Here is a 17,498-nt window from a genome sequence, read left to right as displayed (position 1 = left end):
TGGCACTAAGCATAATGGCAGTGAGAAGAACCATTTTCTTGTGGTAAACATGGGTATATGAGACAAAGTGGTCATTACGGGGGGAAAGCCTACACAAGAACAGGTGGTGTAGAGTATACCTGAAAGTGCTGGTCAACGGTAGACTGCATCTTCAAAGTTAACAACAACAAAAACTCTCTGGCTTATTTATTTTATTTTTTACAAATATCTCAGTTTCTTGATTGTCTAACCAGCGCAAAATCGGTACTTTCTGCTGGGTCCAAGGAGAATGGAATATTTAAAATCTACATGTGAGCAAAATGCTGTAGAAATCTATGTGTCCTGTAGATAAAACCACTTGCTCCACTTATGCTCTAAATTTTTTAATATATTACCCGCACAGAAACATTACCAGATTTTACTGGGAAATTTTGTGTTATTGCTTTTCAAGCTACAAGTGCTAGAAAAATAAAAGAAATAGCTATAGCTCTTGAATTAATAACATCAGGTGCTACATTTGTCATCCCATAATGAATGCTCCAGCTCATTGTAGGTCTGCTACAAGAACCATCACAGAGACCACGACTATCAGTCGATCATGACAACTGGGTTTCTTGTTGTCACTTACACGAAGTCACAGAACTAAAATGTAAAATAAAAAGCTAAGTAAGCTCTCCCAGCGGACCATCAAGCAGGTCATGCATGTATGGGTGTGTGAACATAAAAGATCACATTTGCTTCAAGTTAAGCTCACTTTCATTCACAAATGTAAATGATTTTAACTGGTGCACAGAATTAGGAGCTTTTTCAAAAGTAGATTTAAATTCCTATTCTGGGCAAGAATCTACATTCTTTTCTTTAATGATACCTCATCACAAAAAACATTGTTGGATTCAAATTAATTGGATTTTCAACATGCCAAGACTGCCCTTATAGTCTCATATTGGTTTACAGTTCACTCCATGCCTGTGTCACTTATCTAATTAGGAATTGCACCCCCTCTTGTAATTTGTGCCCTCCTCACTGTGTTCTTCAGCAACTTTCTTTAGACAATTCATGATTAATCAATCAATCAATCATAGCATTTGTAAAGCTCACTACATACCCGTGAGGGCTCCAAGGCGCTAGGGAGGAGGGGGGCGGAGGAGTGGGGGGTATAGGAATGCTGCTACTGTTCGAAGACCCAGGTCTTGAGGAGTTTCCTGAAGGTTAGGAGGTCTTCGGTCTGCCGTAGGCGGATAGGGAGGGTGTTCCACGGCTTGGCTGCGAGGTGGGAGAATGATCTGCCGCCGGTGGTCGCTCTTCGGATGCGGGCGGACGGTGGAGGTGGCGCGGTCTGCGGAGCGGAGCTGGCAGGTGGAGGTGTAAAGGCTGAGTTGGCTGTTGAGGTATGCTGGTCCGGTGTCGTGGAGTGCCTTGTGTATGCGGGTTAGGAGTTCGAAGGTTATTCTCTTGTTCATTGGGAGCCAGTGCAGGTCTCTCAGGTGGAGTGTGATGTGGCTGCGGCGGGGGATGTCGAGGATCAGGCGTGCGGAGGCATTCTGGATGCGTTGGAGCCGTTTCAGGAGTTTGGACGGGGCTCCTGCGTAGAGTGCGTTGCCGTAGTCCAATCTACCGCTGACGAGGGCCTGGGTGACCGTCCTTCTAGTTTCAGTGGGGATCCACTTGAACATCCTGCGAAGCATGCGGACTGTGTTGAAGCAGGAGGAGGAGACGGCGTTGAACTGCTTTGTCATGGAGAGGGTGGAGTCGAGGATGACCCCTAGGTTGCGTGCGTGGTTGGTGGGTGTAGGGGGTGCTCCTAGTGCAGTCACCACCAGGAGTCGGCCGAGGATGTGGAACCGAAGAAGAGGACCTCCGTCTTGTCCAAGTTCAGCTTCAGTCGGCTGGTTCTCATCCAGTCGGCGACGGCCTTCATTACTTCGTGGAGGTTTGTTTTGGCGGTGTAGGGGTCGTTGGTGAGGGAGAGGATCAGCTGGGTGTCGTCGGCGTAGAAGATGATGTTGAGGTCGTGACGACGGGCGGCGTGGGAGAGCGGAGCCATGTAGACATTGAACAGCGTGGGACTGAGGGATGAGCCTCGGAGTACGCCGCAGATCTCGGTGGCTTCGGAGTGGAAGGGGGGGAGGCGGACGCTCGGAGTTCTGCCCGAGAGGAAGGAGGTGGTCCAGTCCAGGGTCTTCTCTTGGATTCCGGCTTCGTGCTCTTAGAGTGCGGTGGCAGACCGCGTCGAAGGCGGCCGACAGGTCCAGGAGGATGAGGGCCGCAGTTTCTCCGTTGTCGAACAGGGTCCTGATGTCGTCTGTGGCGGCAATGAGGGCAGTTTCGGTTCTGTGGTTGCGGCAGAACCTGACTGAGACGCGTCCAGGATGTTGTTCTCTTCGAGGAAGCTGGTCAGTTGTTTGTTGACCGCCTTTTCTATCACCTTCGACGGGAACGGGAGTAGGGAGATGGGTCGGAAGTTCTTGAGGTCCTTGGGGTCCACATTGGGTTTGATGAGAAAGGCGTTGATCTCTGCGTGCTCTCCGGGAAGATCGCTGTCTCGAAGGAGATGTTGATGGTTTTCCGGAGGTGGGGTGCGATGGTGCTGCTGGCTTTGTTGAAGATGTGGCTTGGGCATGGGTCTGACAGAGATACGGAGTGGATGGTGCTCATGATCTTGATGGTGTCATCGTCGTTTATGTTGGTCCAGGAGAGCAGGCGGTTGGTGTGGGTGGAGGATGTGGGGATGGTGGTGTTAGTGGTTGTCGGGGCAGTTGTGGTGTTGAAGCTGTCGTGGATGTATGCGATCTTGCGATGGAAGAAGATGGCCAGCGAGTCGCACAGGTCTTGCGAAGGTGGGATGTTGTCGGGTGTTGGAGCTGGGGTTGGAGAGTTCCTTCACGATGTTGAAGAGCTCTTTGCTGTTGTGTGCATTGTTGTCTAGGCGGTCTTTGAGGGAGGCCCTTTTGGCGGATCTGATGAGGTGATGGTGTCTGCGGGTGGCGTTCTTGTGGGCTGCGTAGCTGTCTGGTGTTCGTTCATGGAGCCAGTTCTTCTCTAGCTTTCGGCAGGTTTGCTTGGAAGTCTGAAGGTCTTCAGTGAACCAGCTGGCTTTCTTGCTGGTGTGGCTGTTGGAGGGTTTCTTGAACGGGGCGAGGGTGTTGGCGCAGTCGTCAATCCACTGTGGTTGCGGGCGGCGGTGTCTGGGTCCCCTGCTCCCTTTTCTTTTGTCTTGTGTTTTTTGGGGGGGAATTTGACTGAAGCAGAGTACCAAGATGGCTGCCAACACTGCCTGGTAGAAGTGCTGGCAGCCAATCAGCTCTGTAGATCTCTGCACAAGCTCCTTATTATTCACAAAGGCTTCGCAACCCTAAATACACAAATTTGGATTCCTACAATATCGACAACGGATTTACACCAAATACCAAAAGGATAGATATGAGGAACAAGCTCTACCTTTCTGCCAAATTTGGTGTAATTCTGTACAACAGTTAGCGCTGCGGGAGTGTCTAAAGACTTTATGGGGATTAACAACACACTTCTTTTTACCACCCCCCCCCCCTTTTCTCAGCCACCTCTTCACAGATCACCCCGAAACTTTGCATGCACAACAAGAATGTCAAGGGCACATTTTTTGGAAAACTTTATGAAGATTTGTCAGACACCACAAATATATTATTTGCAACAGACCTCATTACATTTTGAAACTGTTACACAAAATCTCTATTGAAAAATATTTAATTTTAAATAAGTACCTGTTAAATCTTTAGCTAGATCTGGGTGGTTTACAAGGCAGTGGCTAGCAAACTTTACACATTCCAGACGAATGGGCACATGGATATCATTAAACCTGTTAAAAAAAAATATATACTCTTAAGAACACAAGAAAAGTATCAAGAATCTGCTGTAGGGTAAATCATTTTACATTCAAAATGTTACAGAAGGAAAAATATACCTACCTGTAAGTTCTAGTTCTAGTTCTACACCTAGCCTTCTTTAATGCCAAACACCGTAAACATCCCTGCATGAGCAATACAGTTAGATTGGTGGTTATTTCCAGCACAGCCAAAACTCCCAGGGCTAAAACTAACCTGTTCACTGGTTTTGTGGGCAAAGCAATGTGTCAAGGCTTTGATGGAGTTGCTCGGTTTTCCTCTGCTCACAGCCGGAGACAAGGGGGCAGTACAGGTGTGTGACCTGGGCAAAGCAGTTCCTACTTGTGGCCTATCATCTATCAGCTGCATTGCTTTTCTGCTTATTGCGTCCCTTGCAGAAAGGTCAAAGTATGTTGACCACACAGTGCCGAGGAATGGAAGGAGGCCTAAAAATTCAAGGCAATGAGAGAGACACCAGCCCTGTAGACCAAGTCGAGCAGCAGGAGCTGTGCCTACCACAGAGGAGAGAGCCGATGAAGGAAATGATAGGCAGCACACAGAGCCAAGCTCATCAGTCACTAAGGAATAATCTCAAGATGGAAACACTGATCCACAAGTGACTGCTGTCAGAACCTGTGCCAAAAAAAAGGAAACAGAGCAGTGTATGTATGGTTTCCAATGATAATGTACTTCAGAAGAGGAAAACTCAAGAACTATGAAAATAGTAAAAAGCTTATCTCGTCAATGCTACTAAAAAAACATCAAAGGTAATGGAAAAGAGAACCTGAGATCAACCATAAAAGATAAATCTCATTTGGAAAAACAACTATGGTTATATACTAGACAAACTAAAGGAAGATGTAAGAAGAACTATCTTTGCTCTGCAAAGGTCAACGGTAGAGGCAGAAAACTCGAACAGAAATGGGCTATGTGCAGATCAAGGACGTGTTTGCAGAAGAGAAGAGAAAAAGAAAAAGTAGTCCTTCAGCTGCAGTTATAGGCAGATAATGCACAGAAAGATCATCACCTCAGATAATTGGAAATGCAAATGAAATTACCAAATGACGTAGGTGCCATGGGAGGATCTATCCGGTCCAGAGTTTCTCTACTGTCTAAGACAGAGAAAGCGTTTACATACAAGGAACAGCAGAAGGGTAATGGAGTTTTGCCCACTGTTTTTGAAACATGAGCCATAGCAAAGCAAATAATAAGAATATCAAAAGAATCAAGGAAGCAGAACCAAAAGCAGCGATGGTACTTGTAAAGGGCAACTTGGTCTGATCCATATCAAGATGCCTCTAACAAGTGCTTGGAAACATTGGGAATAGGAAGAGAAAAAAAACAGAGGGTCATATTGAAACTGATCGCGTGCCCAAATGCACAAGTTACTTACCTTCGGTAAGGATATATCTGTAAGAAACAGTAGTTAGTATTAGATTCCTTACCTTAGAATATCCCCAGGCGTCAGACTGGATCCGGAAACTTTTGCGTAGCAGTACCCTTGCGCATCGGTAGGCGTCGTCTCCGGCTCCGCGTCCGTCGTCGGCGTCGTTGGCGCCGGGATGACGTCGCCGGCGCCGGGATGACGTCGCCGGAGTACTTAGACGCCGACCTCGCGCGCTGACGTCAGTTTTTATACACAGCTTTTCTGCGCCAGAAACGCAAAGCAATGAAAAAACACTGGTGCCATGAAATTAGGGCCCTGAAAGGGGATGACCTTAACCCTAGATATCGGTTCGCAGAACAGGGAGGATGGGTGGGGAAGTAAGGAATCTAATACCAACCACTGTTTCTTTCAGATATATCGTTACCGAAGGTAAGTAACTTGTGCATCTGAAAGAAACAGGTTAGTATTAGATTCCTTACCTTAGAATAGAAACCCTAGCAATACCAACCCCGGTGGTGGGTCTGCGAACCTATGATCACACCAGAAAGTCCTGGAGAACGGAACGGCCGAAGAAGCCGTCTCTCCGGACTTGGCTGTCCAGGCAGTAGTGTCTTGCAAACGTGTGCAGCGAGGCCCACGTAGCGGCCTGACAAATGTCCTGCAAGGGGACTCCCCGGCCCAGGGCAGTAGTAGCCGCCGTGGCCCGTGTGGAATGGGCACAAAGCCCCACAGGAGGCTCCTTTCGAGCCAAAGAGTAACAAGCCTTGATGCACAAGACGACCCATCGAGAAATGGTTTGTTTGTGCACCGCCCGTCCCTTCTTAGCGCCCACCTAACCAACAAAGAGTTGGTCATCCACCCGGAACTGGCGTGTGCGATCCAAATAGAATGAGAGCGCACGTTTTGGGTCCACACGGTGGAGCCTCTCTTCCTCTTTCGAGGGATGCAGAGGCGGAAAGAAGGTGGGCAAAGTGATGGACTGCCCGATGTGGAAAGCTGTGACTACCTTGGGCAGGAAAGAGGGCCGCATCCGCAACACAACTTTGTCCGGATCGACTGAAAGGAAAGGAGGCTTAGAGGAAAGGGCCTGGAGCTCACTCACTCTCCTGGCAGAGGTGATGGCAACCAGGAAAGCGGTCTTCAGAGTAAGGAGGCGAAGAGGACAGTTATGAAGTAGCTCAAAGGGAACGCACATCAGAAAAGTTAGAACAAGGATCAAGTCCCACTGAGGCATCACAAAAGGAACTGGAGGAAACATTTGAGTGATGCCCTTCAAAAACCTATTTACAACTGGGGACTTGAACAAAGAGGGCTGATCAGGTAGCCACAAGAATGCGGAAATGGCCGAGAGGTAGCCCTTCAGAGTGCCCAGAGCACATCCCAGCTGGGCAAGATAAAGAAGAAAGATGAGAACCTCTGAAAGAGGGGCAGAAAGGGGATCCACAGCCTTTGCTGTGCACCATGCCACAAATTTGTTCCACCTGCAGGCGTATACCGATTTTGTGGAGGGACGCCTGGCTGCCAGAATGACATTACAGACTTCAGGAGGCAAGTCAAATGGCCTCAACTGCCGCCGCTCAATCTCCACGCATGTAAGTGGAGACTGGACAGGTTCGGGTGGAGGACCGTCCCCTGCTGCTGCGACAGAAGGTCCTACCGAAGGGGCAGACAAATCGGGGGATCGACAGACATACTGAGTAGCTCGGGATACCAGAACATCCGTGCCCAGTACGGAGCCACAAGGATGACTTGGACCCGGTCGCGCCTGACCTTCTTCAGCACTCTGGGCAGAAGTGGTATAGGCGGAAAAGTGAACAATAGACCGTAACTCCACTCGCGACGAAAATCGTCTCCGAGCGAGTGCCTCCTTGGAAATTCCAACACGCAGAACTGATGACATTGCGCATTCACTTCTGTGGCGAATAGATCTAACAAAGGCTCTCCTCACTGCTGAAAGAGGCATTGCGCCATGTCCAAGTTCAGACGCCATTCGTGATCCATCATGCACCAACGGCTGAGTTCGCCCACCCTGGCGTTCAGGGAACTTGCCAGGTGTTGAACCACCAGGGTCACGCCCTGATGTTCCAGTCACTACCAGAGGCGCAGAGCCTCCTGGCATAGGGTCCACGACCCCACCCCGCCCTGTTTGTTGCAGTACCACATGTTGTTGTCCGTGAACACCTGCACTACACTCCCCCGGACAGAGGGGAGGAATGCCTTCAGTGCAAGCTGGATTGCCCGCAGCTCCAGAAGGTTGATGTGGAGCCGGGACTCCGCCGGAGACCAGAGGCCTCTGATCTCCGCCTCTCCCATGTGGCCTCCCCAGCCCTGGAGAGACGCGTCCGTCACAACTACGTGCTCCGGTTGGGGTAGGGAGAGGGATCTGAGACTGACCCAATCGCGGTCCGTGAGCCACCACTGCAACTGTCTTGCAGTGCCCTCCGAGATCAAGACATGGTCGGACAAGTTGCCCTGATGCTGGGCTCACTGAAATTTCAGGTCCCACTGCAGAGCCCGCATCCGCCACCTGGCGTGATGCACCAGAAGGATGCAGGAGGCCATCAGCCCCAGAAGCCGCCGCGTCAACCTGACCGAGACTCGGGATAAAGGCTGAAAGATCGTAATCAGTGCCTGAATATCCCGAAGCCGCTGTTCGGGAGGATAAACCCGAAACTGTGCAGAGTCTAGAACCGCTCCGATAAAGAGGAGCTTCTGAGAGGGACACAGGTGCGACTTCGGCACATTGATGGAGAACCCCAGCAGGTGCAGGAGGTCGGCCGTAGTCTGGAGGTGGCTGACTACTGTCTGGGGCGAGCCCGCCTTCAACAACCAGTAGTCGAGGTAGGGGAAGACTGAAACTCCTAGCCTGCGCAGATGAGCAGCGACCACAGCCATCACTTTCGTGAACACCCATGGGGCGCTGGTGAGACCGAAAGGGGAGCACGGTAAACTGAAAGTGCTCGTGGCCTACCGTGAACCGCAGGTAGCGCCGGTGGGCCGGCAGGACGGGGATGTGGAAATAAGCGTCCTGCAAGTCCAACGCTACCATCCAGTCTCCCGGGTCCAGGGCAGCTAAGACCAGAGCCAGTATCCGCATCTTGAACCTCTCCTTCCGGAGGAAGCCGCTGACGTTCCGCAGGTCCAAGACAGGGCGTAGGCCCCCTTTGCCCTTCTTGGGAACCAAAAAGTAGTGGGAATAACAACCACACCCTACTTCTGGCCTAGGAACGCGCTCGATGGCCCCCTTGGCCAAGAGGGTCGCAACTTCCTCTCGCAGAAGATTCAAGTGATCCCCCGACACGCGGTGGTACTGCGGTGGCATGGCTGGAGGAGTCGCCTCGAAGGGGAGGGTGTAGCCCCTTCGGACGATTTGCAGCACCCACCTGTCCGATGTGATGTTGCGCCAGTGGAGGAGGTGATGGCGAACCCTGCCCCCCACTAGCGTCACGTGGGCCTGAAAGCTCGGACTAGGAGGGCTTTGAGGCGGATGTTGCAGGGGTAGGTGTGGACTGGCCTCGCCGTTGTCCCCGGGCATCGCCAGGGCGGTTACCACATCCGCCACCGCGCTGGATGTTAGTCTGCGGCACATGGCTGGCAGGACGTGTGGGGGCGCCCCTTCCTTGGCCAAGAAAGGGGCGAAAGGCAGCAGATTGCTGGCGCGGGTCGACAGGCCCAAGGACTTTGCCGTAGCCCTGGAGTCCTTAAAGCGCTCAAGAGCACGGTCTGCCTTGTCGCCAAAGAAGCGACTGCCATTAAACGGCATGTCCATAAGGGTGTTTTGGACATCAGCCAAAAAGTTGGCGGACCTCAGCCAGGCGTGGAGACAAATCGCCACCGTTGTTGCCATCGCTCTGTCCAGCGAGTCCGTTGTATCCAGCTCACATCGGATGGAGTACGGTGCCGCATCTCGACCCTCCGCAAGGGCTTGGGCGAGTTTAGTCCGGGCCTCCTCTGGACATTGTGGCAGCACGTCTGCAACCGTGTCCCACAGAGAGTGGGTATAACGGCCCAAGAGGCACGTGTTAACAGACCGCAACCCCAAACTCAGGGAGGAGAACATCTTTTTGCCATACTGTTCGTACCTCTTGGATTCCCGATCGGGGGAAGCCGTCGGGAATACGGTCGGGGAATTAGAGGCCTGTATGACCAGGCTCTTGGGAGTGGGGTGGGTGGACAGGAAGCAAGGGTCGCCCTGAGCCGGGCGGTGGCCTCTGGCCACGTTCCTATCTACAGGGGGGCCTGTAGTGGGCCTGGACCAGGTGCCCAGAAGAACGTCAGACAAGGCCTCATTAAACGGCAACAGAGGCTCCGAAGAGCTTGCTTGCGGTTTAAGGCCCTCAGTGAGGAGGTTAGTCAAGGGATAAGGCCTTGGCCGCCAGCGTCAACACCACACTATAGACAGCCCCCTCCTCGGTAGCCACTGTAGGAGGGGAGACAAAACCAGTGTCTGGCAAAGTGTCCAAACCACTGGCATCCCCTAGCTCACCTGTCCAGTCCTGATAAGACGCACTCACGTGCCAGAGGGTTCTCAGACTCCTCCCAATCCGCTTCGCCACCCATCTCCTGGTACTCAGGGTCAAATGATGGGGCTAGTTCATAGAAGAAGAAATCTCCCATCGGCGTCGAATTTGCCGTCGAATGCGACGTCGAGCGGCGCCGCTCCGGCATCGGAACAGGGTCGAGGGGGGGACCGGGATGGCGCCAGTGGCGACACCCTAGGGGCCGGCGCCGGAGACGTCGTAAGGTAGACCGGCGGCGACCCGGATCCGGAACCGGATCCAGCAGGGCCCTGCGGCGCCGGGACCGAATTCGCCCACGGCGCCGGAGCCGAAGCACCCGGCTCGCTTGGGCTCTCAGTCAGGGCCGCTTGGCCCGAAGGCGCCGCGGAACCCGACGGAGGAGTGAGCGACCTCATGGCCGAGAGGAAGGCATCGATCTCCTCCGGCGTTGCGTTCTGCCCAGGGAACGGCGGGTATGGAGCAGGCCGCGACGCCTGCGGCTCCGGCGGAGCCGCGTGGGCGGTGTCGCCCGAACCCCCGGCTGCGTCGGGGGGAGTCGGAAGAGCGATGTCGTTTCTTCGACTACTTGTGCCTCTTACCTGAGGACTTGGAGCTCGAGGAGTGGTGACGATCCTCCGAGCAGTGATGACTCCGGCCCTGCGACCGGTCCCTCGACCTCCAGCCCTGCGACCGGTCCCTCGACCTCCTTCCGGACCGGAACCTCAAACGGCGCGGGGGAGACTGCCGGAGCTCGAGGCGCTTGCGGGACCGCTCCCGCCTAGCCTTCGACGACAAGGCCCGGCAGTCAGGGCACGACCTGTCATCGTGGTCGGGCCCCAGGCAATGAAGACACCGGCGATGGGGGTCGGTAACCGACATCAGTCAGTTGCAGTCGATGCAGGGCTTGAACCCGGGCATCCCTATTGGCACCGTCGGAGCCGTTCGACTTCGAAGAAAGATAAAAAATGATCAAAAAAGTTTAGTCAAAAATTGACTAAGGGTACCACTTTTTCCGGATCTGCGTTTGCTGGGCCGGAAAAAAATAGGAACGGACGTCAGCGCGCGAGGGCGGCGTCTAAGTACTCCAGCGACGTCATCTCGGCGCCAACGACGCCGAACGTGGAGCCGCAGACGGCGCCTACCAACGCACAAGGGTACTGCTACGCAAAAGTTTCCGGATCCAGTCTGACGTCTGGGGATATTCCAAGGTGAGAAATCTAATACTAACCGGTTTCTTTCAGATCATCAATTCACAGAAATTACAAATTCATTAAGAAACAGGAGCAATTCAGCCGCTCGTACAAATCCAAAACCCTAAGAAGAAAACAGCAATAAGAAGACAGATACAAGAAGGGAGAATCTAATTCCATTGTTAGACCTCTCAAAAAAGGCAGGGAGCGGGACAGGGAGAAAAGAAGGATATTGAATCTGCTCCCCTCAAAAAACAAAATGTTTTGAGACAGAAAATAAAATATAGAACCAAAGCTACAGGAACATATGATGAGGGAAAACTGTGTTGGAACACAGTATATGAAACTCAAGAGGCTACAACTATAACAGACCTCTCACTAGACAAGCTGGGCATGCCACTAAACACACATTATTTATGATCACTATTGTATAGCAGGACGAGATGCCAGAGGATCATCAAGACCAGCTTCCTAAACAGACAAGAAACTTTTGAATACAACCTTAAGTTAATCCTGATCCCTAGAGAAGGAGTATTCAAAAGTTGCATACTAAGTATCATTAGATCAAGTTAGAAGATTGCTAAAATAGCTCAACTGTATTAGAAGCTACTGAGGAGACAATCCAATAAAAAAATAAAAATAAAAAAAAAGAGTGTGACAGCAGAAGCTCTCCACACCCATGGAGCCAAATGCTAAAAAACGTTCTTACAGTGGTTACAAAAACACAAATGGTTCACAGAGATACTAAAAGCAAAATCTTGGAGAAAATAAATTCCCACCTAAGGGGATTAGATCTACAATTACTATAACTTTCTCAAAGAATAATGGAAGAGGAAGAAGAGCTAAACAAAATGGGAAAAAAATCTCATCCACTGGAATCCAACCGAAGACCAATCAAAGAAAAAAACAAGCATTTGCAATGCAATAGGTCTCGCATTAGGAAAGTTTGAGCTATTGGTATTGTAAATAGCAAAGTTTTTATTTATGTTTTTTTTTTTTTACATACCTAAATTAATAGTTTTGTCATTTACAATGCCAATAGTTATAACTTTCGCAAATGTGATACCTATAGCATTTGTAATGCAATATGTTTTGTATTTACATGACTTAGATGTATTGATATTACAAATAACAATGGCGTTTAATTTTTTTAAATAACTAATACTTAAATAAAAGTTATTGTAATTTATAATGGCAATAGCTTAAACTTTTCTAAAGAACTTTTGTGAAATTATGTTCAGTGTATCAGAGAGCGCAATAATACGAGATCAGTGTGAGATCCTGAACACACCTGCTGCCAAGATGGATACCGCCCAGGCTCTCTGTGACTCCAGTAATGTAAACCCTTCTCCCCACCAGAATAACCACAAGCTTCAACCAGGCTTTGACTGACCCAAAAGCAGCAGCAATTGCTGCTCAGAGTGCATATTCACCTTCCTGCCAGCAACAAGAACGCAAGCCTGACTGGGGTTGGACTGGCCTGTTTTGATTATTGCCTTCACTATTGCTCGCTATTCTGCAGCAGATCACAGGAAGGTCGTATTGCACCCAGCCACTTACCTTTAGGGTTACCACGAGGCTCTTTTTTACTGGCATGAGCAGTATTTTATTGGCCTAGCTGTTCTGAGAAGCCCCGAAAGTTGATATTTTTCCTCCTATCAGTGCATTCTTTAAAAAGTAAAAATAAGAACACTTTGCAGTGTTTTGAAGCTGCGAAGTTAATCATAACTGACTCATTAATAAAGTAAAGACAGAAAGTCAATCGTAAAATATATACACTTTACAAAGACAATTTTTTAAATCACTTTCAGTCCTGCTTGAGCCTGAAATTGATATGAGCAAATGTCCAGTATTTAGCAACCTTACTTACTAGTGTGAGGGAAATGCTGAAGGTGCCTACTTGTTGTCTCCAATCAATAGTGCTGGCGTCCATAGCAATGTAGGCAGGGGCTCCGGCAGAGGCTCGGTCTCTCGTTGCACAACTTGGGCAATTCGACCAGTGGCAATGGGGGCATCAGTCCAGATTTTCGAAAGTTAGTGACCCCAGTGGTGCTGATTGCTGCTTCAGGGAGAGGCTACTTGACCCCGGGGCAGAGGAGTCGAAGTGCACAGCACAGACTGCGGACGGCCTGCAATGCTGGTCTCTGGTGCAGAGCCGAGTACAGTAGCGCAATGATGTCTTTTAAAGACAGTACTCGGGCGCCTGGTCACAGCATAAATGGACAGGTGTGCCCCAGCACCGGGCGGACTGGCAGACAAACAGTTAGCAGATCCTGCTTTAGCCAGCCTTTGCCCACTGGGCCCCTCTGGCTTCTCCCTGGCAATCAAACATGCAGAGCAAATGTGGACTGAAGGCCGCTCTGTCCCAAGTGGGACCCGGCCCAAACAGGATGTGAGGGCCCAACTACATGGATCGTCAGACAGCGATCTCAGTAAATAAAATTAAATTCAACAATCAACTGACTCGCGGACTCCACAGACTGACATTCATTGAAGGCTGAGGCACAAAACATAGGTAACAGCCAGGGTGCACGCAATAGTAATCTTTATTTCAATTACGACTCCACCCTATAAATCAGTTACCACGAACGATGCGGTCCGTCACGGTCGGCGCGAAACTGCCCACCCAGCCCCGCAGCCACCAGCGTGGCACAGATGACCTGTCTAATTAAGAGTCAACACACAGGCTGCTTAAGCGCGTGCTGCAGTCGTGCCGCCGGCCTGCGACCAGGAAGTCAGGCGGGCCGGGCGGGACAACCGGAAACAGGAAGTAGGAGGGCGGGAGCCTACCCCGCCTCCCACGGAAGAGCCGCGATTGTTTGGAGCACCGGAGCAGGCAGGAGCCTACCCTGCACCCCGGTGCCGAAGAAGGAAGGAAGAGTCCTGCTGCCGGTAAAAGCCGCTGCAGCAAGGAAGCCGGTGAGTGGGGCTTGCTGGGCTGCGAGGGCGGGGGGCATGTGTGTGTGTGCGCGCGCGTGCGGCGGCGGGCTGGGTGTGAGCGTGCGTGCGTGTGTGTATGTGTCTTGGAGTCTGTGTGTATGCGTGTATGTGTGTGACTGTCTGGGTGCCTGCGTGTCTGTGTGCATGCGCGCGCGAGAGACTGACTGCAGTGAAAGTGGGACAGGGGATGTGCACGGCGCCGGCCTGGGCGCGCGTGCGGGTGGGGGGGGCTGTGTATGTGTGTGTGCGTGCGTGCGTGTGTGTATGTGTCTTGGAGTGCGTGTGTGTGACTGTGGGGGAGGGTGTGTGTGTGTGAGCGAGTGTCTGTCTGTATGCGCGCGCATGTGTACGGCGCGGGACGCGACGTGCGCGTTCGCGCACACAAATCCAGGCAAAAGCTCGTACCACCGTCTTGTCCGTCCTTCCCCCGTAACAGATAACTATACGTCTCCAGCTGGACACATGCATCCTTGCGGATGCATTACCAGCGAGACCCAAAAAGTAATTCCCGTAGATCAAATGTAAGGTTTCTTGAAATTCATGAAAGAATTGAGCTATGAATTTTGTATTGTGGTTTTAAAACGAAGTCTGAAGAAAACCAATATAAAAGAATAAAAAAGGATATGTTTTCAAGTATTTTGAAGACTCATTCGATTCATTTGAGAGATTGATTCTTGTTCATTAATCACTAATTCAGGATATTATATTGTAGTCCTTGTCACTGTATTGAATATGCTACTTACCAGTATGCATCTGTTCTTGGCATGTAGGGCTGCTGACATTCATATCTATAGCATAGATCGCCGCCTAGTGTTGGGTCCGGATGATTGCACATTGTTGTCATGGAAGAGTCTTCGAAGTATCACGAGATAGGTGGCTCCTCCCCTGGACTACAGTGCGCATGGGCATCGACTCCATCCCCAGATTGTTTTTAGCCATTGTGGCGAAGATGGAGTGTAACAGTGTGAGCGATGGCCATGCTAAGAGTAAGTGTAAATTCTGCAGCCGCTACAGGCGCCAGGGAGGAGGGCGGGCGATATGAATGTCAGCAGACCTACATGCCAAGAACAGATGCATACTGGTAAGTAGCATATTCAGTTCGAGGCATGTGGGCTGCTGAATTCATATCTATAGCCTAGAATATATTGCAGTCCCTCCATTAGCGGCGGCTGCCTGTGCCAGCTGCAGACGTTTGAAAAAGTGTTTTTAGAACAGCCTGCCCTACAGCTGCTTGGAGTGCACATCTACACAGTAGTGTTTAGTAAATGTGTGTGGGGTATACCACGTGGCTGCTCTACAAATGTCTTCCAAAGGGATATTACCAAGGAAAGCCATGGAGGCCCCCAACTTGCGGGTGGAGCGGGCTCTCGGGGGAATCGTTAAAGTGCGCTAAGCCTTTTGATAGCAAATCTGGATACACTTAACGATCCACCTGGCTATACCCGCTTTGGAAATGGGGTTGCCTTTGTGTTGGGCCGAAAAGGCAACAAAGAGTTGTGTCGTCTTCCTAAAATCTTTGGTCCTATCAATGTAGTACATCAAAGCTCGTTTAACGTCAAGAGTGTGGAGCATTCTTTCAGCCACTGTCTCTGGGTTTTGAAAGAACACAGGCAGTTCAATAGTCTGATTGACATGGAACTGTGAAACCACCTTAGGAAGAAATTTAGGGTTAGTGCGCAGCACCACCCTGTTGGAGTGAACTTGTATGAATGGCTCTTATACGGTGAGCGCCTGGAGCTCACTAACACGTCGCAGTGACGTAATGGCTATTAGGAAAGCCACTTTCCACGTTAAGAACTGAATCTCGCATGAATGTAGAGGCTGAAAAGGTGGACCCATCAGTCTGGTGAGGACCACATTAAGGTTCCATACAGGAGCTGGCGGGGTCCTGGGAGGAATGACTCGTTTCAGTCCTTCTAGAAAAGCTTTAATGGCAGGCACTCTGAAAACTGAGAGATGCTGCCTGTTTTGTAGATAAGCCGCTATGGCGGATAGGTGTATCCGAATGGAAGCATATGCTAGATTACATTTGTAAAGATGTAACAAATAACAAATGATGTTGTGAGTAGATGCATCTAGCGGGTCGATGTTGTGTCCTGCACAGTAAATGACAAACCGCGTCCATTTCGCCGCATAGCATGCTCTGGTGGTGGGCTTTCTCGCCTCCCGTATGATATCCATGGAGTCGGGAGGCAAGTTAAAGTAGCCAAATTCTAAGACCTCAGGAGCCAGATCGCCAGGTTGAGCTGTTGCGAATCTGGGTGCTGAATGGCGCCATGACTCTGCGTCAAAAGTCTGGGTGTGAGGTACAGCCTTTGATGCGGTACCACGGAAAGTTCTAGAAACGTGGTGTACCATGGTTGGCGAGCCCACGTTGGAGCAACCAGGATGAGTGTCATCGAGTGTTGCTTTAGCTTTCGTGCCACCAGCGGTATTAGAGGTGCTGGGTGAAAAGCGTACGCAAATTTGCCTGACCAGTTCATCCATATCGCATTGCCTTGCGACTGTGGGTGCGGGAACCTGGCGGCAAAGCTTTGGCATTTGGCGTTTTCCCTTGTGGCGAACAGGTCTATCTCTGGATGACCCCACTGCTGGAAGTACGGGTGGAGTACTGATGGATGTATCTCCCACTCGTGCATTTGGTGGCTGTACCTGCGGAGCAGATCCGCCATCGGATTGTCTTTGCCTGGGAGGTGTTCCGCCATGAGGAAGATGTTCCTCTGAATGGCCCACTTCCACATGCTCTGAGCCAGATGAGACAACTGTGGAGAGTGTGTACCTCCCTGCTTTTGAATATAGTACATGGCTGACATGTTGTCCGTCCGGATCAACACGACTTTGTTGCACAGATGTACCTTGAATGCCTTCATTGCCATGAAGATTGCCATCAGCTCTAGGAGGTTGATGTGCATCTTCTTTTGCTGTGTCGTCCATTGTCCCTGCACTGTGTAGTGGAGTACATGAGCTCCCCAACCCTGGAGAGAAGCGTCCGTCGTTAGGATGATCTGTGGAACAGGCTCCTGGAACGGTCGGCCCTTGCAAAGGTTGTGTGGATTCCACCAATGCAGAGAGTTGTATGCCCGACCGGTCACCAACACTAGGTCGTTCAACTGTCCTTGAGCCTGAGTCCACTGATGTGCCAAGCACTCTTGAAGCGGACGCATATGTAGTCTCGCTTGCGGGACTATGAAGATGCAGGAGGCCATCATGCATATCAACTGCATGAACACTCGTGCCGGAAGCGAGTGGTGCGGTCTGAATTTCTGGATCAGCGACTGAATGCTGTTGATCCACACAGAATTTGGCTGAGCCGTGGCCGCCAGAGTATCTATTGTCGCGCCCAGATACTGCCGCACATGGGCTGGCTGAAGGTGCGACTTTGGATAATTCAGTGAGAATCCCAGATCGTGAAGAAGGTGAATGGTGTGGGACATGTTGGCAGCACACTGCTGTTCCGACTTCGCTTGGACAAGCCAGTCGTCCAGATAAGGATAGACGTGAACGTTTTGTCTCCTGAGGTGCGCAGCCACCGTCGCCAGGCATTTTGTGAACACCCTGGGCGCTGTGGTCACTCCGAAAGGGAGGACCTTGAATTGGTAATGCTGATTCTGAATGGTGAAGCGGAGGTATTTTCTGTGTGATGGAT

The 17,498-nt window shown here is 50.9% G+C and overlaps 1 protein-coding gene across 2 annotated transcripts in view; it reads right to left on the bottom strand.

The window, feature by feature from the left end:
- The window catches only part of PDS5B (PDS5 cohesin associated factor B), a 772,752-nt gene that overhangs the window by 554,887 nt on the left and 200,367 nt on the right, over positions 1 to 17,498 (bottom strand). For both annotated transcript variants that reach the window (XM_078657163.1, XM_078657161.1), the window contains exon 10: positions 3,717 to 3,811. In XM_078657163.1, the coding sequence (XP_078513289.1) occupies positions 3,717 to 3,811 (95 nt within the window). The remainder of the gene's footprint in view (positions 1 to 3,716; positions 3,812 to 17,498) is intronic.

Source organism: Lissotriton helveticus, chromosome 8 (genome assembly GCF_964261635.1).
Source record: "Lissotriton helveticus chromosome 8, aLisHel1.1, whole genome shotgun sequence".
Lineage (NCBI taxonomy): Eukaryota > Metazoa > Chordata > Amphibia > Caudata > Salamandridae > Lissotriton > Lissotriton helveticus.
This window is presented reverse-complemented; position numbering and strand designations above follow the sequence as displayed.